Consider the following 14,692-nt stretch of genomic DNA (forward strand, 5'->3'; position numbering starts at 1 on the left):
GCTTTAATATATTTAAAGAATTGTACATCTATCATGATGAGTGATTTCAGAACATTTTCATTACCCCAAAAAAGAAAATTCACAACCTTTAGCAATCACCTTTCAGGCTGGGCATGGTGGCTCATGCCTGTAATCCTAGCACTTTGGGAGGCTGAGGCAGTCAGATCATCTGAGCGCAGGAGTTCGAGACCACTGGGCAACATGGCGAAACCCTGTCTCCACAATGAAATACAAAAATTAACCAGGCATAGTGGCAGGCACCTGTAATCCCAGCTACTCAGGAGGCTGAGGCAGGAGAATTGCTTGAATCCGGGAGGCAGTGGTTACAGTGAGCCGAGATCCTGCCACTACACTCTAGCCTGGGCGATAAGAGTGAGACTTCTTCTCAAAAAAAAAAAAAAAAATCAACTTCCAATCCCCCTTCCACCCTCAGCTACTAATCTACTTTCTGTGTCTATGAATCTGGCTATTCTAGATGTTTCAGGTAAATGGAATTATACAATGTGTGGCCTTCAGTAACTGGCTTCTTTCATTTAGCAGAAATTTTTCAAGGTTCATCCATGATATGGGTATCAGCACTTCATTCCTTTTCATTGCCAAGTAATATTCCATTGCATAGATAGACCACATTTTGTTTATTCATTCATGAACATGTGGATTGCCTCCACATTTTGGCTGTTGTGAATGACGCTGCTGTGAACATTTGTGTCCCGTGTTTTCACGTGGCTGTGTTTTGCCGTCATTTCTCTTGGGTACGTATCTGAGAGCGGAATTGCTGAGTCATCTGGTAATCCTGTGTTTAATAGTTTGAGGAACTTCCAGAGTGTTTTCCAACTCTCTGTTCTTTTTACAGCCCTGCTTGTCTGCAGGGGTGAAGTTTTTACTCTGGGTCAGGCACTGGGGTGTCTGCTTGTCTGATCTTTTTTTTCTGTCTCTTACATATTTCACCTTATCTTTTTCTAGATCTCTCAGCTCCTAGATTTCTTTTGTTTGTTTGTTTTTTTGAGACAGAGTCTCGCTGTGTTGCCCAGGCTGGAGTGCAGTGGCACAATGTTGGCTCACTGAAACTTCAGTCTCCCAGGTTCAAACGATTCTCCTGCTTCAGGCTCCCGAGTAGCTGGGATTACAAGCGCAGGCCACCTCGCCCAGCTAATTTTGTATTTTTAGTAGAGACGGGGTGTCACCATGTTGGCCTGGCTGGTCTTGAACTCCTGACCTGAGGTGGTCTGCCCGCCTCAGCTTCCCAAAGTGCTGGGAATACAGGCGTGAGCCACTGTGCCCGGCTACTCCTAGATTTCTTACATCTCAGTTTTAGAATCCAGCCCAGGGCTGAGTGCAGTGGCTCACACCTGTAATCCCAGCACTTTGGGAGGCTGAAGTTGGTGGATCACTTGAGCTCACAAGTTCGAGACCAGCCTGGGCAACATGACGAAACCTCATCTCTACAAAAAAATACAAAAATTAGGCCGGGCGTAGTGGCTCATGCCTGTAATCCCAGCACTTTGGGAGGCTGACCTGGGTGGATCACCTGAGGTCAGCAGTTTGAGACCAGCCTGGCCAACATGGTGAAACCCTGTCTCTTCTAAAAGTATCAAAATTAGCCAGGCGTGGTGGTGGGTGCCTGTAATCTCAGCTACTTGGGAGGCTGAGGCAGGAGAATTGCTAGAACCTGGGAGGTGGAGGTTGCAGTGAGCCGAGATCATGCCATTGCACTTCAGCCCGGGCGACAACAGCGAGACTCCATCTCAAAAACAAAACAAAACAATTAGCTGGGCATGGTGGTGTGCACCTGTAATCCCAGCTACTTGAGAGGCTGAGGTGGAAGGATGGTTTGAGCCTGGGAGACTGAGGTTGCAGTGAGCCCAGATCATGCCACTGCACTCCAGCCTGGGTGATAGAGCTAGACTGTATCTCAGGAAAAAAAAAAAAAAAAGAATCTACCCCAAGTGTTAGAATCTCCTTCGTCCACTCATCAGGATCAGGATGGAGCTCTGATACTGAGTCCAGTTGGGATTAATCCACTGTAACGGGCACAGGAAGACACATGGCACAAAGTGGCTGCTGAGAGCCTGTGCTCTGGCCTCCCCTCCACACTAAAGTAAGGGAGGAGAGAGGTGTCAGGGAAGCTGAGACCCAGCATGAGCCCCACACGGGAAGTGGTGCTTCTGCCCTACCTCCACCATTGCTGGATGGTCAAACCATTCCCTGCCCGTGTCTTGTCTTCCCCACCTGTGAAATGACAGGGTGTGCCCAGAAAGTTCCTAAGGAGCTTGTGCGTTCGGTATCATATGGTTAGAACATGGTAACCTTCAGAACTCCCCACACTGAGACCTGAGTTCTAGGGATTCTCAGGAGAGGGATTGCTGGCAGCTGCCAGGTATCTGTCATTGTCATTGTAGAGCTCTCAGCTTGTGGCTCTGGGATTTTTGAGCATGTATCGCTCCTGAGGATCTAACATGCAGATGTTCTGACTCTCTCAAGTTTGAGATCACTTTGCACCCTTGGGTTCTAAAACAGTAGATTCCTGGCCGGGCGCGGTGGCTCAAGCCTGTAATCCCAGCACTTTGGGAGGCCGAGACGGGCGGATCACGAGGTCAGGAGATCGAGACCATCCTGGCGAACACGGTGAAACCCCGTCTCTACTAAAAAATACAAAAAACTAGCCGGGTGAGGCGGCGGGCGCCTGTAGTCCCAGCTACTCGGGAGGCTGAGGCAGGAGAATGGCGTAAACCCGGGGGGCGGAGCTTGCAGTGAGCTGAGATCCGGCCACTGCACTCCAGCCCGGGCGACAGAGCCAGACTCCGTCTCAAAAAAAAAAAAAAAACAGTAGATTCCTAAGATGTTTCAAGGGACCAGAATTATTTTGTGTTGCTTTTGAAATTGTACATACAATCACATCCTTGAAAATGTGTTAGTTTGGAAAGGATAGACAGTGAAAAAGTCTTCATCCAGCACATATCCCCGGCTCCCAGTTTCTCAAATACAGCGACTGTTAGGGTTTTTTTGTTGTTGTTTTTGTTTTTGTTTTGTTTTTTGACAGGGTCTCGCTCTGTCACCCAGGCTGGAGTGCAGTGGTGTGATCTCGGCTCACTGCAACCTCAGCCTCCCGAGTAGCTGGGATTACAGGCGCGTGCCACCACACTCAGCTAATTTTTGGGGGTTTTTTTGAGACAGAATCTTGCTCAGGTGCCCGCCACCACGCCCGGCTAATTTTTTTTCGTATTTTTAGTAGAGACAGGGTTTTACGGTGTTGGCCAGGATGGTCTCGATCTCCTGACCTCGTGATCTGCCCGTCTTGGCCTCTCAAAGTGCTGGGATTACAGGTGTGAGCCACCGCGCCCGGCCAATTTTTGTGTTTTTAGTAGAGATGGGGTTTCACCATGTTGGCCAGGATGGTCAATCTCCTGACCTCGTGATCTGCCTGCCTTGGCCTCCCAAAGTGCTGGGATTACAGGTATGAGCCACTGTGCCTGGCCCTGTTATGGGTTTTATATGAATTCTTTTGGAGAGATTTTATTCATAAACAAACATGTAAAGAGGTAGATATGAGGCCTGGCGTGGTGGCTCACACCTATAATCCCAGTACTTTGGGAGGCCAAGTTGGGAGGATCACTGGAGTCCAGGAGTTCAAGACCAGCCTGGACAACATGGCGAAATCCTATCTCTACAAAAAAAGTACAAAAAGTAGTTGGGCATGGTAGTGTGTGCCTATAGTCCCAGCTACTTGGGAGGCTGAAGTAGGAGGATGGCTTGAGCCTAGGAGGCCGAGGTTGCAGCAAGCTGAGGTCACACCACTGTACTTCAGCTTGGGCAACAGAACGAGATCCTGTCTCAAAAAAAGAAAAAGAAAGAAAGAAGGAAACTGAAGATATATAAAAACAATAAGGAAATTCTCCCCTTTTGAAACAAGTTATAGTCCTTTGGAGATATTCATATATAAGCAAGTAGATAGAGATTATAGATACACACTTTTTTGCTTTTGTAGACAAATGATAACACATTGTTGACCCATCTCTTGTCTTGCCTTTTCTACTTTCCAGTCTATCATGAAGGTCATTCTGTATTGGTGCATAAAATGCTTCCTTATTCTTTTTTATAGCTGCATAATTTTCCACTGTGGAAATACCTTGACTTACGTAGTCATTCCCCTACTAAGGGTCTAATGGCAGGCCGGGTGGGGTGGCACATACCTGTGATTCCAGCTACTTGGGAGACTGAGGCAGGAGAATCGCTTGAGCCTGGGAGGTGGAGGTTGCGATGAGCAGACGTTGCGCCACTGCACTCCAGCCTAGGCGACAGAGCTGGACTTTGTCTCAAAAAAGAAAAAAAGAGAAGGTGCAATGAATGGCCTGTATGTGCATGATGTCATTGATTTGGAGTTTCTAGGTCAGTATATGTGCGTTGGTAATCTTGAGGTAATTTTGACAGATACTGTCAGAATGGCCCACACAGAGATTGCAGCCCACGTGAGGAATTCTCAGGTTCCAGCGATCCCCCAGAGTCAGTTCTGGGTTTCCGTGGTGATGCCAGCTCTAAACGGTGCCCCCTCCCCCAGGTGGCCCATCCCCTGCACCCCTGCACCCCAAACGCAGCCCGACGAGCACGGGGGAAGCAGAGCTGAAGGAGGAGCGGCTGCCAGGCCGGAAGGCGAGCTGCAGTGCCGCGGGGAGCGGGAGTCGAGGGCTGCCCCCCTCCAGCCCCATGGTCAGCAGCGCCCACAACCCCAACAAGGCAGAGATCCCAGAGCGGCGGAAGGACAGCACGAGCACCCCTGTGAGTGACCAGGGCTGGGGGGCAGGGCTGGGGGCGCCGCCACCTGTGGCCAGCCTGCGGACACCACCCGAGCCACATTCCTCAGGCCCTGCCTTCATCTCATTCCCTAGGCGGAACTCCTTCTTACCAATTCCTTCTTATACCCATTCATTCATTCAACAAACATTTATCAAGCGCCTCTGTTTGCCTGAGCTCAATTTATACACAAACACTTGATGTTCGTGTATAACGTTCTGTGTCAAAGAAGCGAAGAACATACTCTTGGCAGAAAGGATTTAATACAGGAAATTAAGTGCTTTTAAAAATGTGGGAAGGGCCAGGCATGGTGGCTCATGCTTGTAATCCTGGCATTTTGGGAAGCCGAGGCAGGAGGATCACTTGAGGCCAGGAGTTTAAGAAACATAGCAACACTCCATCTCTACTAAAAATCAAAAAAATTAGCCAGGCATTATGTTATGTGCCTGTGGTCCCAGCTACTCGAAAGACCGGGGTAGGAGAATCACTTGAGCCCGGGAGGTTGAGGCTACAGGGAGGTTGAGGCTACAGGGAGCTGTGATCCTGCCACTGCACTCCATCCTGGGTGACAGAGCAAAACCCTGTCTTAATGAATCAATAAATAAAATATTAATGGTAATTTAAAAAATCAGGCCAGGCGCAGTGGCTCACGCCTATAATCCCAGCACTTTGGGAGGCAGAGGTGGGCGGATCACTTGAGGTCAGGAATTTGAGATCCACTTGGCCAATATGGCGAAACCCTGTCTGTACTAAAAATATGAAAATTAGCCGGGCGTGGTGGCGGGCACCTGTTGTAATCGCAACTACTTGGGAGGCTGAGGCAGGAGAATCGCTTGAACCCAGGGGGCGGAGGCTACAGTGAGCCAAGACTGTACTACTGCACTCCAGAATGGGTGACAGGTGAGACTCCATTAAAAAAAAAAAAAAAAAAAAAAAAAAAGGCTGGATGCAGTGGCTCACGCCTGTACTCGCAGCACTTTGGAAGGCCAAGGCGGGCGGATCATGAGGTCAGGAGATCGAGACCGTCCTGGCTAACACAGTGAAACCCCATCACTACTAAAAATACAGAAAATTAGCTGGATGTGGTGCATCCACCTATAGTCTCAGCTACTCTGGAGGTTGAGGCAGGAGAATCACTTGAACCCGAGAGGCAGAAGTTGCAGTGAGCCAAGATCACACCACTGCACTCCAGTCTGGGTGACAGAGTGAGACTCTGTCTCAAGAAAAAAAAAAAATGTCGTAGGAAGCAGCAGCAGCTTCCCCAGCTCCTCAGCTCTTCCGGCATCTACATTACATTCTGTCCCACTCCCTGCTCCTCTGCTCTGCACATGTTCAGGAGCTGCCCCACGTGGCTGTGCCCTTGGCGTTTCGAAGCTGGTCATGGCAGGTTACTACCAGCCAAGTCCCAGCCTTGACCAGGGTGCACACAGGTATGAGTCTGAGCCAGTTGTGGGCCTAAACTTTTAAAATCATGGTCGGGCGAGGTGGCGGGCGCCTGTAGTCCCAGCTACTCGGGAGGCTGAGGCAGGAGAATGGTGTGCACCTGGGAAGCGGAGCTTGCAGTGAGCTGAGATCCGGCTACTGCACTCCAGCCTGGGTGACAGAGCGTCGCTCCTTCTCCCAAAAAAAAAAAAAAAAAAAAAAAAGCATGGTCGGCTGAGCGTGGTGGCTTACACCTGTAATCCCAGCACTTTGGGAGGCCAAGGTGGGCAGATCACGAGGTCAGGAGATCGAGACCATCCTGGCTAACACGGTGAAACCCCATCTCTACTAAAAATACAAAAAAAATTAGCCGGGCGTGGTGTCGGGCGCCTGTAGTCCCAGCTACTCGGGAGGCTGAGGCAGGAGAATGGTATGAACCCGGAGGCAGAGCTTACAGTGAGCCGAGATCGCGCCATTATACTCCAGCCTGGCGACAGAGTGAGACTCTTTCAAAAAAAAAAAAAAAAGCATGGGTTACCACCCACACAGACACAAAATACTTATAGTTATCTTATTTTTACCGTAAGATTTTGCTCTTTAACAAATAAATTGACCGGGTGTGGTGGCTCATGCCTGTAATCCCAGCACTTTGAGAGGCTGAGGTGGGTGGATGGCTTGAGCTCAGGAGTTCGAGACCAACCTGTGCAAAATGGTGACACCTCTTCTCTACAAAAAATACAAAAATTAGTCCGGTGTGGTGGTGGCACGTGCCGGTAGTCCCAGCTACTTGGGAGGCTGAGGCAGGAGGATCACTTGTGTCCAGGAGGCGAAGGTTGCAGTGAGCCAAAATCGCGTCACTGCACTCCAGCCTGGGCGACAGAGGAGACCTTGTCTCAAACAAACAAACAAAAAAATAAGTTTTTAAATACTAATTTTTCTTGTACATACTTGAGAACATTCATCTTTTAAATTTCTTCTTAGTGCTCTTGGTGCCCCTGGGTACTTCCATTTTATTTTGGTTCTAAACACCCAAGGCAAACCAAGGTCTCACTGCACGGCTGTTTGCAGGGTAGGGGCGTTTCTGCGGAGGTCCCGGCCATCAGGAGGAACCCAGCCGTGGTGGCTGGTGGTGTCTGGCTGTTACCAGCGTTTACCAGCCTTGACTGGCTTTGACCGATTGTGACTGGCCTTCACTGGCAATGCCTGCCAGGGCCCTACTGAAGCTTTTACTGCAAGTGTCTGCCTGTTACCAGTGGCAGCCAGCTGTGGCCAGCTTTAACCAGCCTTTACTGGCAGTGGCCAGCCATGACCAATATTAACCAGCAGCAACTGGCTGTGACCGGCTTTGACCAGCCTTGACTGGCCGTGACCACCCTTGGCCAATGGTATCTGGCTGTGACCAGTGGTGTCTGGCCATTAACACTCATGACCAGCTTTAACTGTCCCTGACTGTTGGTGTCTGACCATGACCAGCCTTAACTTGCTGTGACAGGCTTTGACCAGCAGTGTCGGGCCATGACCAGTGGTAGCCAGCGGCGACTGGCAGTGACCGGCTGTGTTTGGTTTGACCAGCTGTGACCCTGCCGCCACCTGTGAGGACTGCTAGTCCGTGTTGAGGGCCCTGAACTCCAGGGCTGTGCAGAGCCCGGGGTCAGTACAGGGAGGGGAGTGGAATGTTGTGAGGGGACCCTGTGGGGATGGGGCAGGAGAGGGTGCCCCTGAGGACAGCTCACTGGCCACCTTATACCAGAAGGGCCTTAGGGAAACAGATCTTGAGGGCATCAACTCAACTTCAGGCAGGTGGTACAGGAGGGAGGCGGGGATGCCTGTGTGTCCTGAGTATTCCAGATCAGTACAAATTCACGCCCCTTGGCTCCTCCCCAGCCCCAAGACCTGGAGCTCCACATGGCAGCCTCTGAGGCCCATGTGTCAGAGAGTGATCCACAGCCCAGAGAATGGGTGGGAGCCGCAGGGCCAGAGAAGGAGAGGATGAGATGGGAGTGTGGTTAAAGAAAAAAGAAAAAATTGTAGGAAGGACTGGAGGAGCGGACAGTGGGCGGGGCGGACAGTGGGCGGGATTTGCAGGAACAACAGTCCCAACCACACCGCAGAACTGACCCACCAAGGAAGCTGCTGCTTCTGAGGCTGCCCCAGCACTGGTAAATTCAAGAGTGCACTGTTAGGCCGGGCACGGTGGCTTATGCCTGTAAGCCCAACACTTTGGGGGGCCGAGGCAGTGGATCACTTGAGGTCAGGAGTTCAAGACCAGCCTGGCCAACGTGGCAAAATCCCGTCTGTACTAAAAATACAAAAATTAGCCTGGCGTGGTGCACACCTGTAATCTCAGCTACTTGGGAGGCTGAGGCAGGAGAATTGCCTGAACCTAGGAGGCGGAGGTTACAGTGAGCTGAGATTGCGCCACTACACTTCAACCTGGGTGACAGGGCGAGACTCCGTCTTAAAAAAAAAAAAAAAAAGGCCGGGCGCGGTGGCTGACACCTGTAATCCCAGCACTTTGGGAGGCCGAGGCAGGCAGATCACAAGGTCAGGAGATCAATCAAGACCACAGTGAAACCCCGTCTCTACTAAAAATACAAAAAATTAGCCTGGCACAGTGGCGGGCGCCTGTAGTCCCAGCTACTCAGGAGGCTGAGGCAGGAGAATGGCGTGATCCCAGGAGGCCGAGCTTGCAGTGAGCTGAGATCGTGCCACTGCACTGCAGCCGGGGGACAGAGTGAGACTCCGTCTCAAAAAAAAAAAAAAAAGCACATTGACATGTAACCCAAGACTCAAAAACCTCATCCTCCATCAGTCAAAAGAGCTTATTGATGCCCAGAGGGCTGGACAATGGGCAATGGGGCCCTGCTGAAGCAAAGACCTTCATCTCATAGCCTTGCCTGTGTGAGCTGAAGTCAAAGTAGGCAGGACAGCAGCTGCTGCCCCATTTACACCTTCCAAATCTTCATGAATGCAAAGATTGGCAGAACCCAACTTGTATGCAGAACCTGAGCTGCAGAGGACTCTGGGAAATGTAGTACTTGGCTTTCCTGCATCTGAGTTCCCAAGAACAGCATAGTATGAAAATATCCTCAATATAGGAACAGGAGAGTGGAGGCAGCTGGACATGGTGGCACACACATGTAGTCCCAGCTATTGGGAGGCTGAAGTGGGAGGATTGCTTGAGGCCAGGAATTTGAGACCAGCCTGGGCAACATGGTGAGATCCTATCTCTTAAAAAAGAGAAAAAGGGTGGAGGCAGTTTGAGAAAGTGGCCAAGATTCTGAAGCCACGTAGAGTTTGAATTACATTAATGAGCCGTGTGACCTTTGGCAAGTAACTTCATCTCTCTGAGCTTTAGTATCTCACTCTGTGAAATGGGCTCATTAGAGAACCTGGGTCATTGTGAGGATCTTGTAAGATCTCAAACGTGAGGTACTTCACATACTGGCACAGTAAGCACTCAGTGAATGAGAGCTATTGTTATTGCTAAATGAAAACCACACCTTAAGAAGGTAAAAAAAAAAAAAAGAAAAACAAATAAACCTCAAAGAAAGTAGAAGGGACCAGAAGTGGTGGCTCACGCCTATAATCCCAGCACTTCGGGAGGCTGAGGCAGGAGGATTGCTTGAACCCAGGAGTTGAAGACCAGCCTGGGCAACACAGACCCTGTCTCTGCCAAAAATAAAAATTAGCTAAGTGTTGAGACACATGCCTGAGGTTCTAGCTACTTGGGAGGCTGCAGTGAGCCATGATCACACCACTGCACTCCAGCCTAGGCATCAGAACAAGACCCCATCTCAAAAAAAGAAGGGAGGAGGCATTAAAGAGAATAAATCAGTGAAGGAGAAGGAAGAGGTACAATAAAGCAACAAAACCTAAAGTTGGTTTTTTGAAAAGATTAATAAAATCAGTCTGGGCGCAGTGGCTCATACCTGTAATCCCAGCACTTTGAGAGGCTGAGGCGGGTGGATTACTTGAGGTCAGGAGTTTGAGACCAGCCTGGCCAGCATGGTGAAACCCTGTGTCTTCCAAAAATACAAAAAATTAGCTGGTCGTGGTGGTGCACGCCTGTAATCCCAGCTACTTGGGAGGCTAAGGCAGCAGAATCACTTGAACCTGGGAGGTGGATGTTGCAGTGAGCCGAGATCATGCCATTGCACTCCAGCCTGGGCAAAAAGAGTGAAACTCTGTCCTAAATAAATAAATAAATAAAATCCAATGGATCCCTGGTAAAAATCAATTGAGGAAAAAAGACAGCAAACATGAATTACCAGTATCCAAAATGAAAAGGGGAACTTTGTTCTAACATTGACAGATAGTAAGATGATACTAGGAACTACTTTATGCCAAAAAATGTAACAGCTTAGATGAAATGGACACATTACTTTAAAAACACACTGTATCAAAACTGACACAAGAAGAAATAGAAAACCTGAACAGTCTTATATTCTTGTTAAAGAAATTGAATTCGTAACTGAAAACCTTCCCCATAAAGAAAATTTCCAGCTCTGATGACTCCCACCAGTAGAATTCTTCCAAACACTTAAAGAAGAAATAACACTAACCTTACACAAACTTCCAGAGAATAGAAAAAGAGAGCTCTCTGCCCAACATGTTTATGAGGCAGCATAATCCTGATATTCCCTATGTTCCCAGAGCTCACAGCCCAGTATGGGATGGGGACATATATGAGAACAGACATTGATAGCACAGTGATTGAAGCTGCAGTGGGGAGCCCAGGGACCTGTGGGAACCCAAAGGAGGCATGTTACTCAGCCTGGGGCCGGGGGTGGTGGTAGATTATGAACTGACACCTGAAAGATATGTAGGAGTGAGTCAGGGGAAAAGGTAGGAGGAATGTTCTAACAGGTGAGACAGCCAGTGCAAAGGCTAGGCAGAGTGACAGAATGTGGCATGAATAAGTACGTTAGCAAACGTTTGGTGTGGCTGGGCCGGACCTTGAGAAGGTGGGTATTGCTGGGAGAAGAGTGATGGACAAGGATGCCCCCTGGAAACCTTCCCTGCCTCGTTTTCCCTCAGTGTCGCCCTCTTCTCCGGGCTCCAGGGGTTTCCCTTGACTCAGCCTAGGTGGTTGGGATTCTCATGAGCCTTTCACGTCTTTGAGACCTTTGACCATCTCCTACTCACCCTGGCTTCCCACACGAGCCCCTGACTCATTCGTCGATGGGGAGGGCAGAGAAGGGAAGAGGGTGGAGCTCAGGGGCATGTCTTCACCCCCTCACTCCCTTCCTGGCTGTGTCTCCTGCAGAACAACCTCCCTCCCAGCATGATGACCCGCAGAAACACCTACGTTTGCACAGAACGCCCAGGGGCTGAGCGCCCGTCACTGTTGCCAAATGGGAAAGAAAACAGGTATGGAGGGGGCAGCGACAGGGTGAGGGGTGGGAAGTAGGGGGTAGGTGAATAGGACCTCCCTTGATCTGAGATGGTAGGCGTTGGAGGCTGGTGCCATGGGGACCGGGGCCCAGAGAGGGAGTGTATCTGCCCTGCCCTTGGCCATGTGCCCTTGCCATGTACCCCCCTGAAAATCCTCCCCACTTAATTAATTAGTCTTCAGCATCAGGAAAGCAGTTGGCCCTGTTCTCCGCCTACAAGCCTTGGGAACCTGAATTGATTTTTTGAATGATCCATTTTTAGAAGGCGAGAGAAGCCCCAGAATGTCACAGCTTCAGCATCATCTGGTTGGCTGGTTTTCCAGCTTGTTGGCCTGAGTCTGTGAGGTCTCTTCCAGCTGGCAAGGGAGAGAAACCAGTTCAGACTGGCTGGAGCAGAGAGAGGGAAGGGATTGGTTCACATCATAGGTCAAGGCCAGTGAGAGTGGGGCCGGCTTCACAACGAGGACACTGCCACCCACCGGGACAGTAGGGCAGGTTGATGGCCAACACCAGGGCACACTCTGGGATGCACCTGATTAGTGGATGCAGATCTTCCCATTGGGTGTGGGCAGGGGAATGAGGTAGTTAACAGTCACGATTCTGTGAATACTCAGTTCTGAGTTCAAATCTTACCTCTGTGCTCGCACTGCTAGCTGAATGACTGGGTAAATCTCTGAGCCTCTGTTTCCTCCTCCATAAAATGGGCTTGATGCTGTCTGGGCACGGTGGCTTACGCCTGTAATCCCAGCACTTTGGGAGGCCGAGGTGGGCAGATCACCTGAAGTCAGGAGTTCGAGACCAACCTGGCCAACATGGTGAAACCCTGTCTCTACTAAAAATACAAAAATTAGCCAGGAATGGTATCATGCGCATGTAATCCCAGCTACTCAGAAGGCTGAGTAAGGCAGGAGAATCGCTTGAACCCAGGAGGCAGAGGTTGCAGTGAGCTGGGATTATGCCACTGCACTCCAGCCTGGGCTACACAGCGAGACTCTGTCTCAAAAAAAAAAAAAGAAAAAAAGGCCAGGTACGGTCTTTTTACGCCTGTAATCCCAACACTTTGGGAGGCCGAGATAGGCAGATCACGAGGTCAGGAGATCGAGACCATCCTGGCTAACATGGTGAAACCCCGTCTCTACTAAAAACACAAAAAATTAGCCAGACGTGGTGGTGGGTGCCTGTAGTCCCAGCTACTCAGGAGGCTGAGGCAGGAGAATGGCATGAACCCGGGAAGTGGAGCTTGCAGTGAGCCTAGTCCACTGCACTCCAATCTGGGTGACAGAGCAAGACTCCATCTCAAAAAAAAAAAACGGGCTGATGCTGTCTACTTCCAGGCCCCATTATAGAGATCCAGTAGAGATCAGGTGTGTCCTGTACCTGGCACTGGGTCTGATGCTTAGGAGGCCTTCATTCAGTGACTGAGAGTGCTTTTTCTTGGTGGTTATCAAATAAAAATAATAGTAGTGAACATTCTGAAGCAGCAGCCACATGCCATGTCTATCGCCTGGCTCAATGCCCCTAACAACTCTGTGAGGTAGATCCTAATATCTCCATTTTACAGCTGAGGACATAAGGCATAGGGAGGTTAAGTAACTTGTCCAAGGCCACACAGCTGGTAAGTCAAGAAGCAGATTCCAGACTGACTCCAGAATCTATTTGTAATCACCATAATATATGGCTTTCCAGTTCTGCTCAAGAGATAGTAGAACAGTTAAATTACAGACTCAGACAAAAAAAAAATTAAAAATTTAAAATTTAAAAACAAGGCCGGGCGCGGTGGCTCAAGCCTGTAATCCCAGCACTTTGGGAGGCCGAGACGGGCGGATCACAAGGTCAGGAGATCGAGACCATCCTGGCTAACACGATGAAACCCCGTCTCTACTAAAAATACAAAAAACTAGCCGGGCGAAGTGGCGGGCGCCTGTAGTCCCAGCTACTCGGGAGGCTGAGGCAGGAGAATGGTGTAAACCCGGGAGGCGGAGCTTGCAGTGAGCTGAGATCCGGCCACTGCACTCCAGCCTGGGCGACAAAGCGAGACTCCGTCTCAAAAAAAAAAAAAAAATTTAAAAACAAAAAATAAAAATTATAGACTCAGCTGCTGTAACAAAAACAAAGAGAAACCAGGGTAGAGTAATTTAAATAAAAAGAAGGTTTAGTCCAGAGGGTCCTCCAAGGACCCAGGTAAGTTCTTCCAGCCCCAACATGAGTTTCCAGCTCTGGGTCTGAGGCCACTGCACCAGCTGCCATCATTTCCTAATCAGCAAGAAGTGGGGAAAGAGTAGGGGACAAACAGCAACTCTCTTTAAAGGCGTGACCCGGAGATCGCACAGAGCACTTCTGCTTATATCCCATTGGCTGGAGCATGGTCACATGACCATCCCTAACTGCAAGGGAGTCTGGGAAATGTAGACTCTGGCTGGGTGGCCGTGTGCAGTGCTCATACTTTTAGGGGTTTGGTTACCAAGAGCAAAACAGGGAGGATGGATTCTAAGGGAGAAGTAACAGCCTCTGCCACAATCAGGATTCTTCTCTGAGATCCAGGCTGGGCCTGAAGTCCCTGGGAGGATAGAAATTGGAGGTCTGGGCTGGGCGCAGTGGCTCACGCCTAGAATCCCAGCACTTTGGGAGGCCAAGGCGGGTGGATCACCTGAGGTCAGGAGTTTGAGACCAGCCTGGCCAACATGGTGAAACCCCATCTATACTGAAAATACAAAAATTACCCAGGTGTGGTGCTGCATGCCTATAGTCCCAGCTACTCAGGAGGCTGAGGCAGGAGAATCATTTGAACCCTGGAGGCGGAGGTTGCAGTAGCCAAGATCGCCCCATGGCCCTTCAGCCTAGGTGACAGAGTTAAGACTCTGTCTCAAAAAAAAAAGAAAAAAAAAAAAAAATTAGCCAGGCATGGTGGCACACACTTGTAATCCCAGCTACTCGGGAGGGTGAGGCAGGAGAATTGAACTCAGAAGATGGAGGTCTGGCCCCTGTTGTCGACTAGGAGGGTCCGAGGGGCTGGAGGAGGGTCCTGGGACAGTGGGACCCCCACTGCTCAAATTATCATAGTGAATACAGGTATCCTTGACCTTTAC

At 49.8% G+C, this 14,692-nt stretch overlaps 1 protein-coding gene across 2 annotated transcripts in view; it reads left to right on the plus strand.

Moving 5' to 3' along the window:
* Nucleotides 1–14,692, plus strand: part of MARK4 (microtubule affinity regulating kinase 4) — a 53,750-nt gene that overhangs the window by 32,676 nt on the left and 6,382 nt on the right. For both annotated transcript variants that reach the window (XM_025366362.1, XM_025366361.1), the window contains exons 13-14: nt 4,556–4,773; nt 11,480–11,583. In XM_025366362.1, coding sequence (XP_025222147.1) covers nt 4,556–4,773; nt 11,480–11,583 — 322 coding nt within the window. The remainder of the gene's footprint in view (nt 1–4,555; nt 4,774–11,479; nt 11,584–14,692) is intronic.

Source organism: Theropithecus gelada, chromosome 19 (genome assembly GCF_003255815.1).
Source record: "Theropithecus gelada isolate Dixy chromosome 19, Tgel_1.0, whole genome shotgun sequence".
In the NCBI taxonomy this organism is placed as follows: domain Eukaryota; kingdom Metazoa; phylum Chordata; class Mammalia; order Primates; family Cercopithecidae; genus Theropithecus; species Theropithecus gelada.